Genomic DNA, 8,716 nt, shown 5'->3' with positions numbered 1-8,716 from the left:
GGCTGTAGGGAATCTTTTTGGGCATCTCAGAGGGAAGGAGGGAATCTCAATTTAGTGCGTCTACGTGTCTGTGGGCAGGAGCAGCCTGTAGAAAACATGCTACATGGCATCTACGTTCATCTGAAGTTCAAAATGAAAGGAAAAAAGTATCATCTGCTCCCACAGGCAGCCCTTAAAGCAGTTTTAACTTGCACTGGAAAATCTCAAGCTCCCACCACTGAGGCTCTGGGGAGTTATGGGGCTGCAGCAGAGCCGACACAACAGCCTTGGCCACGAAGGCAGAGCTGTTCTGCAGGGAGGCAGCTAAAAACCTACACTGTTAGTGACACTTCTTCAGCTCTGTCTGGAGAGGGAGCAAAGCTGGACCAGTTTCAACTGGGTTAGTTCATGTTAAGCGCAAGAGCCACCCCCCCACCCCCTTACTCCCAACTCCACATCGCCCCTACCCCAAAAAAGGTACCAATCTGGCTATGCACATTCCAAGGATCTAGTCTTTATTAAGAGCGTTCAATCTGCCCAGCTATTACAGTTTTGTCACAAAAAAAAAAAAAAATCCCAAAACAAAACAAAAGAAAAAAAAAAAAAGTTAGTAAAGATACTTGGAGTACCTCAGCCTCGGAGGAAGCACCACTGAAGCCGTGGTGTTCCTGGAGCAGCATCCCTAGGGAATGCCTGCTGCCTGCCCGCCTCTCCCTCCGTGCATAGTTAAATCTGAGATGCTCCACGGGCACAGCAATCCAGGCACCTCCATGAAAAACTTTTGTGCTCCAGACACCCAAAAACTTCAAAGCCACGTTGGACTGAGAGAGCCAAACCCTCACAACACAAGAGGGTCTGTTTAGAAGACTTTTTTTTTCTCTTTTTTTTTTTTTTTCTTTCCTAAGGCCAACTAACTTCACCCCCACCCCCCCCCAAGCTCCATTTCTAGCTAGAGAATGAATTTCAAATGCTGATGGAATCACATAGCTGGGAACAGGCTGCTTTGGAAGATAGGACCTGCCCAAGGGAAGATCTCCAGACTGGAAGAGCTCTGCCCATCTCCTCAGAGGACACAGGCTCCAGCAACAGCTGGAAATAACTGACTCGTGAACTGAGTGGTTTGTGCTTCAAAAGGACAAGCCTCATCTTCCCCGATAACCCAGCTGGCCTCTGGCTTTGTGCATTAAAACCACACTGCATGCCAAAAAAAAAACCAACAACAAAACAATTAAAAAAACCCTAGGAAGAGCAGCATTTCAAATTCCCCTAGAAAATACAGGATTAGGTCCAGCAGCCTGGGGCAGGCTCCTGGACAGATCATCTGCCTCATCATCTAGGAACACGACCGTATTTTGGCACTGCAGACTTGGGAGCTTGAAGAAATTCATATGCAAGTCCCTGCTGCCTTTTTTTCCAGAAAGCTCTGCACAGCATTTTCCACCATGCACTCCCCCCCTTCCCCAGTGTTCCCCGTTTCAGGCATTTACACGTAGCCATTCCAATACCTCCCTGGTTTATGCAGCCCCACTTTGACAGCTCTTTGCTCCAGCTGGTCCTTTCACAGGCAGCAAGTCATGCCAAAAAAAAACACAACAAACAAACACAACCTCAGCGACACGGAACCTCAGCCAGGTTACTAGAAATGATCTTACGACCCTCCCCACCCCACAACAGAAACATTTTCCTCTTCAGACAATCCCCACTCAAGCTCTTGGGACATCAGCCCCTGCAAAAATAATAAAGGTTTACAGTACAGTTGTGTTTATATTGTTACAGGCACTTAAACAGGATTCTTTGGTCCTTCAAAGGAATTTAGCCACTCGGGCTTCTGTTGGCAGAAACCACAAGTTTGCACACCCATAACACCTCCTGCACTAAAAAAAAAACAAACAACAAAACAAAACAAAACACAACACAATTCAGATCCATTTCAGGGCAGTGCAGCTCTACCTTAGCGTAATTCTACAGTCTCCCCTCACACACCCCCCCACCCCATTGCCTCCCAGAATTCCATAAGCGAGTCTTCCCATGAACGTCCGAGTCATCTCATTTCTATAACACTGCACTTCCCATCACAGTGTACAGCAGACAGGTCTTGTTCCAACAACCCCAAGGAACAAGACACTCAAGCAGGAGTCCAGGAAGTTTCCTTTTGTTGCAGTTCTAGGAAGGTTGGTTGGTTTTTTTGTGTGGTTTTTTTTGGGTTTTTTTTTTGTTTTTGTTTTTGTGTTTTTTTTTTACCCCCCCCCGTCCCACCCTCCCGACCCGCCAAGGCAAGGAAATACCTTGGAGGACAGACCCTGACGTTTGTCCTGGCTCAGTTACAGGGAAGCCACGTTGGGTAGGACTGATTGCAAGGCAGGAAGGGCTGCACGTGGGTGACATAGTAGTTGAAGTTTATTTCGCTGACATAAGGGGCTGGCTGGTAGTAGCAGGTAACGTTTGTGACGGTGGGGATGATGTTCTGCTCAGCCAGGACCCTCACAGCCAGCATGGCAATGAGGTTCAGGGTCTGCCTCCTCTCGTGTCCCATGAGGCAGACTGTGCTCTCATTGACCACCCTGTGGAGGGTCATTAAATAGTCATATCTGTTGCTCTCCATCCCAACAAAGTGGCTCTGGAGGTAACATTCCAGCTTCCTCAGCTGCTCACCGATGTCAGAGAAGTCTATGAAAAACCTGGAGCACATGTACCTCTGTAGTGCCTTCATATCCACTTCCGATTTGGGCTTAAACCCCCTCACCAAGAGGTTGCAGTACTTCAGGAGCCCCCCACCTCGGATCTCCTCCGGGTTCCTGGTGGCGATGACCCTGTTCCGCAGGTGGTCCATGGCCTCCTCAAAGTCCCCGTACATGCTCTCCCCGGTGACCGTGGGGTGGAAGTTCTCAGCCATGGGGTTCTCCGAGCACTCCCCGAACAGCAGGAGCGAGTCCAGGATGATCTGGAAGGAGTCCACGCTGAACTCGAACTGCCGCCGGAGAGAGTCCACGAATTTGAGCTCCACGTTCTTCCCGCTGTTGTTGGAGAGCGAGATGAGGCTCCAGCGGTCGGTCTCGTTGCACACCTTCACCAGCTTCTGCACGTAGGCCTCCTTCAGAGTCATGGGGGTGATCTTGTCCTTGTTGACGCCTTCGGGGAGGAAGTCAAGCAGGCAATCCATGACCACGTCTTTGACGAGCTGGAAAACATCTTCTGTCTTCAGGTCCACGCCGAAAATGAGGTCCAGGTCTTTGTACCCCAAGCCACTGTCTTGATGCAGAACGTGACTGGCTGCTGAGCCATTCAACCTGACATTATGGACTGTGATTCCTTTCTTCTCCAGGCGGCTACGGACAACCTGAGACACAAAGAGAGTCAGTGAGAGGCAAGTAGGAATTTTTGGAGCAGCCTGGTGACAGCAGGATCCACTCCCTGGGCTTATATGGGTCACTCCAGTGCAAGACAGTGAAATAAAAAGCTAATCCATTAGAAATAGGTCACTTTGGAAAGCATCCCGAGTCCTGCCAGCAGCTAGGGGTGGCTCTCCTTTACTTATTCCCTGGCATTAGAGGGATCTGACTGCACATGATGAGCTGTTCTGCTTCCAGTGCAGTGTCTGCTCTCCCCTGCCTTCCCCACGCTGAAGGGGAGAGGTTCCCTGACCCCATTTTTTGGGGTGGTCCCTGCCCCCTTCATCCCCTCACAGTTCCAGCCAGCGAGCCAAGACCAGTCGACCCCAAAGTGACCCCAAACAGGGAGGCAGCAGCACAGTCTGCAGCAGTCCCAGGGGATTTAATCAGGGTGGCTCGCTCCTTTTAGCCATCCCCTTCGGCCTGTCAAGATTCATTAAAGGCAAATCAAGATGCCAGAACTGCTCAAAAGCCCCAGCCAGGCGTATGCAAGTTCATGTCCCAACTAGTAAGTGTATCCTAACAATTTCCAGTGTGTCAGAGCTTCGTGCTGAGCTTGGCATGCTATCAAGCACAAGAGGCAGCTTTCATCTTACGGGTGTTACTCCGGTGATTTTAATGCTGCCTGCTCAGTCCTGGCACACCCACCAGTCCCTCCAAAGCTTTGTTCATTTAGAGAGAAGCTGAATCACCTGCCTGATTACTTAACAAGCAGGAGGCTAAAATAACCCCCAAGACCATAAAATAAACTCTCTGGACACCAGCTTATAATTTGAGTTTAACTCAGCTCAAAGATCCCAGGAAGATTAAGTCCGCATCTTCCACCAGAAGCTCTTCCCACCTCTCATCCTGCTTTCATGTTCCTCTCCAGCAATTACCCATTTTCCTGGGACTCCCAGCTAACCAGCCTGAAGCGAGGCTATGGCTTGAAAGAGCCAAAGCTTGGGACACAAACGGACAAATTGTATCACCAAGAGCCAGTCCAACCAGGCCCTTCAGCTCTGCGAGGCTGCCCTAGTTTGAGAGGCCCCACAAATTCTGATTTTCGGCCTCCCAGAATCCCAATTTTAATTCAAAACTTTATCAGAAGGGGCAAACCCTCTTGCTGGTTGAGCAGACAGTGCTGGGGGAGACCAGAGCGCTGCAGCTCCGGCCTCAGCAGCCGTAAAACTGCCCCTCCACGAGTTTTGTTTAGAAAGAAGAACACACAAAAAGTGAAGAACTGCAGCGTGAAACCCTCACCGTGTCACAGACCCCTTGGTGACCCAGCTAAGGGCTGCCAGCAAGTTCTGCTGCCTCTGCAAAAAAAAAAAACCCAAAACATCTCAGAACAACCCCATGGATGTTTTTGCACTTAGAGGTTGTTCAGGCTCACGATGCAGCTTCCCTGCTGGTGTTTCCCCTTTCTCCCTGACACGAGCCATCCCTGCTCAGGCTAGAAACATGCCCGGGCTCCTTGCCAAGCCCATGGTGACAGTCACATGTCAGGCAACAGTTAACCAGGGAGCTATTCACCATCAGAAGTCTCAGGTCCCCACCAGCACATCCAATCCAGCCAGTGAAAAAAGTTGTTTTCCAAGGCAGATAGTTTGAAAAAAAAAAAAATAAATTAAGTTTACTTCTGGAAGAGACACGGGGTTAATCCCCCAAATTGAACAAACATCATGCAGGGGAGCTCCTGGTCTGCATCTGCTGCCAACTGGAGTCACTCACCCGGGGCACGGCTCCAGCACTACTCGTGGAGTTAAGAGTTTTGTGCTATTAGGCTTAGAGAGACAAGATATAGGTCACAAAAGTGTTAGATGCAGAGCCAGGCCCAGTGCTTGGAGAAGATCTCATTCCAGATTAATTTCCTAACCCCAGAGAACATCTGCTTAACCCCTTTCTGAGCAAAGCTCAGGACCTGCAGTGTTTCAGACCCATAAGCTCCAGGCTTACTTGAGCTCCCCAGGTCTGTCTGTGTGAGATGTACTCAGAAAACAGGGAAAAAACCCAACGGCTCAAGTCAGCTTTGTCCCAAATCACCCCAGAAAGCTCCAACCCTGCCGAGCACCTTGCCATTCCCTGGGAGCTTCCACCTGGGAGCTCAGCTCCCCAGCTGCAGGCAGTGGGTTCAGGGATGCATTTTTTTCCCCAGAGGGTTGGATATTTCTAGGGTTAGGCAGCTGCTGACCTGCTTCCCAAAACAGCAGCTCACCTTCCGTGTGGTTGGGATAATTGACTCTGACAGCCAGGCAGGAGCAAATCCTGCTGCGTCCTGACCTGCCGCTTCCCACCTCCCACAACAACAACAACAGGATAACTAACTGCCTTTTGGGTTACTTGTTCCAGCTTAGTCAGCCCTAAACACAGGGTCTGCCAGCACGGCCGGGCACAATTACAGCCCTCAGTTATTCCATGTTTGAAGTTGCTACTGGCAACATCCTTTTCGGCAGCTCCGACACCGAATCGCCGCAGTTTTTGTGGAACCAGAGAGGAATAACTGGTGGAACATTTGATGCTGCACAGTGCTGTGGTCTTGCCCGAGCCAAGGGCAGCGTCCTGCCTGCAAATCTCATCTGTCATTCAGCTTCAAGATCGAGCGGCCAAAATTTAGCGCTTCTGCCCCCAACAGATGCGGCAGGAACTCGAGGAATTTAAAACCAGCCGAGCCTTTCAAATGTCACCCTCCCATCTTCCAGGCTTAACTCGAACTATTTCTCAAGCAGCTGAGGCTCTGAAATCCCGGCGATTAGGTTATTGTGAAAGCCAGTTGGGTTTTAGCACCGTGAATAGGCTTTTTAATTAGAAGCCAACATGCCCGATTTTACATTTGATGAGTCATTACTGAGGAATGAAGTCGCCTCCCAAACATGAATATGCATCAGCTCATTCGAACTACATTGTTAGTTTAATATTAAACACGGTTATTACTTGATAGTTAAACTAACAGGAGCTCGTGAAGTCTCGGGCAGGCTCTGGAGGATACATCAGTGTCCCGAGAAAACAAAGGCCACGGACATTTGATCCGGCATTTGAATTAATAAATGCCTCTTCCAACACAAGCCCAACATGTCCACCAGCACGAAGCCATTTCGTGGAAAAAGCTCCAAAAAAAAAAAAAAAAAAAAAAGCCACTTTTACCTTGGCCACACACATTTCACAGCTCTTAGGGCACCAAATTAACTCGAAAAGAGGAGGAACAACACAAGATGGGAGGAAGCTGAGCATTCTAAAGGCATGCAAGTTTTCCAGGAGGGTCCTTCCAGCTTTAGACATCGCTGCAGTGCAATGAATTCCTGCCAGCCCTACCGAGACCCTCAGGATTGGGAAGTGGGGCCAGCTGAGTGCGCAGCACCCCCCGGATGATGGGGGCCGGTCCTCCCATGCAGCTTTTAACCCCTGTGGAGCATCCAGGCCAGGCTGGACAGAGCTTGGAGCAACCTGGTCTAGTGGAAGGTGTTGGAATAGGGGTAGGGGCTTGGAATGAGATGGTCTTCCCGAATCCCAGGCGTGCCAGAGGCCAAGCAGCGTCTTGACAACGCTCTGAGACACAGGGTGGGATTCCTGGGGTTTGTGCCGGGCAGAGCCGGGGGCTGGGATGGATGATCCTCGCGGGTCCCTTCCAGCGGAGAGTATTCACGGTATTTAAGGTACTTCGCAACCCAAAGCGTTCTACGATCCCCGCGCCAGGAGCTCTGCCCTGGGCCCGGCGGGGGGGAGGCCGAGGGTGCCCGGGCGGGTTGGCTCGGGGCCCGACGGGGACGATTAATGTCGCCTCAGCACTTTTTATTTTCTCCCTGACCCCCGCTGGAACGGGGGCAGAGTCCAACGGGGCGACAGCGAGCGGCCCGTGTCCCCCCGCACCCCACAACCCACCCGAACGGCCCCTCCGGCCCCTCGGCGCTCACCTGGACGATGGTGCGGGGCCGCACGGACAGCGTGGGGAAGTTGCCCCGGCCGTGGATGGGCACGGCCTCCCCCAGGATCTGGTCCAGCCGCTGCACCTGCTCCCACGTCAGGACGCTGAAGCGGCTCCCGCGCTCCTCCGAACCGCCCGGGGCGGCCCCCGCCGGCACCGCCGCCACCTCCAGCATCTCTCGCAGACCGCCCCCCCTCCCCCCGAAAAAAAAGAAACAAACCGCCGCCCGAAAAAACGAGCCGCTCACCCGGAAACAGCCCGGAAACCGGCCGGAAGTGGCGGGCGGGGAGGGGAAACGGGGGGGGAAGATTTAAAATGAGGGGGAAAAGGTAAAAAGGAATCCCCCGAGAGGCGCCGGGGAGAGGGGTGGGCGCGCGGGGCGCGGCGGGAGGCGCGGTCGGTGCCCGCAGGGACTCGCAGCGAACCGGCCCGTCCGCCCCCCGCCCGCCACCGGCTCCGCCGAGCGCTGCGCCCGCCCGCCCCCCCGCCGCGCCTTATATAGCTCCCGCCCGCGCCCCATTGGCCCGGCCCACCGCCAATCCCGGCCCGAGCGCGGGCACGGGGGGAGGAGAGCGGCCGGGCCCGGAGCCAATTGGAGGAGAGGGGAGGGGGGAAGGGGAGGGACGATGGAGGGGGCGGGGCGAAGGCGGTGGAGCTCCGCCCCTCCGGCGCGCGGGAATCCCGGCGGCGATTGGTCGGGACGGGGCGCGCGCTGAAGGGACACCCCATTGATGGGCTTTGATTCCCCATTGATGGGCTTTGATACCCCACTGATGGGCTTTGATACCCCACTGATGCCTCTTTGATGCCTCTTTGATTCCCTTTGATACCCTTTGATTCCAATTCATGCCCATCGATGCCCCACTGATGCCTCACTGATGCCCCTTTGATGTCCCTTTTATGCCCTTATTGATGTTCTTTGCTTTCCATTGCTCTTCATTGATGCCCATTGATGCCCCAGTGATGCCCAACAGGCTGGTACCCCATTGATTCTCCATGGACTGATGCCCCATTGATGCCCCGTGATCTGATGCCCCACTGATGCCCCACTGCTGTCCATGCCCTAGTGCCCTGCTGATGCCTCATGATCTGACACCCCATTAATACCCTGTGCCCTGGTGCCCCATTGATGCCCTGTGATGTGATGCCTCATTAATGCCATTGATGCCCCATGCTCTGGTACCCCATTGATTCTCCACGGACTGATGCCCCACAACCCATTGCCCGCAACTCCCCCAGGCCAACAGTGTCCCCAGGGAGCTCTGGCACCCAGGAGACACAGGGTCACACCGCGGGGTGACACCCCAGGGTGACAGAGCTCTCCCAGCCCCGGGAGCTCAACCCCAGCCCCTAAATCCCATCGCGTGACCTCACTGCCAGCCAAGCCACCGCCTCCTCCCGGGGCCAGACGTGTCCCCAGCCTCTGGCAGCCCATTTCCTTTCATCC

At 53.3% G+C, this 8,716-nt stretch overlaps 1 protein-coding gene across 1 annotated transcript; it reads right to left on the bottom strand.

The window, feature by feature from the left end:
• Positions 1–473: 473 nt before the first annotated feature.
• TENT5B (terminal nucleotidyltransferase 5B) lies at positions 474–7,719 on the bottom strand. Its single transcript, XM_039381261.1, has 3 exons — positions 7,259–7,719; positions 2,265–3,316; positions 474–1,534 (listed from the first exon to the last, which is right to left on the bottom strand). The coding sequence occupies exons 1-2, from the start codon at positions 7,442–7,444 to the stop codon at positions 2,297–2,299; spliced, it is 1,206 nt and encodes a 401-aa protein (XP_039237195.1). The 5' UTR covers positions 7,445–7,719; the 3' UTR covers positions 474–1,534; positions 2,265–2,296.
• Between the last annotated feature and the right edge of the window lie 997 nt (positions 7,720–8,716).

This window comes from Pipra filicauda, unplaced genomic scaffold (genome assembly GCF_003945595.2).
Source record: "Pipra filicauda isolate LSUMZ 115617 unplaced genomic scaffold, ASM394559v2 scaffold219_size1829416_pilon, whole genome shotgun sequence".
NCBI classification, from domain to species: Eukaryota; Metazoa; Chordata; class Aves; order Passeriformes; family Pipridae; genus Pipra; species Pipra filicauda.
Note: the sequence above shows the minus strand (reverse complement) of the source record. Positions and strands in the feature narration are given on the sequence as shown.

Excerpts from the sequence above, each read along its gene's own strand:
- TENT5B (XM_039381261.1), bottom strand. The coding sequence starts at position 7,444 with ATGCTGGAGGTGGCGGCGGTGCCGGCGGGGGCCGCCCCGGGCGGTTCG. Across the intron at positions 3,317-7,258 it reads GGCCCCGCACCATCGTCCAG|GTTGTCCGTAGCCGCCTGGA; the intron begins GTGAGCGCCGAG and ends TTTGTGTCTCAG.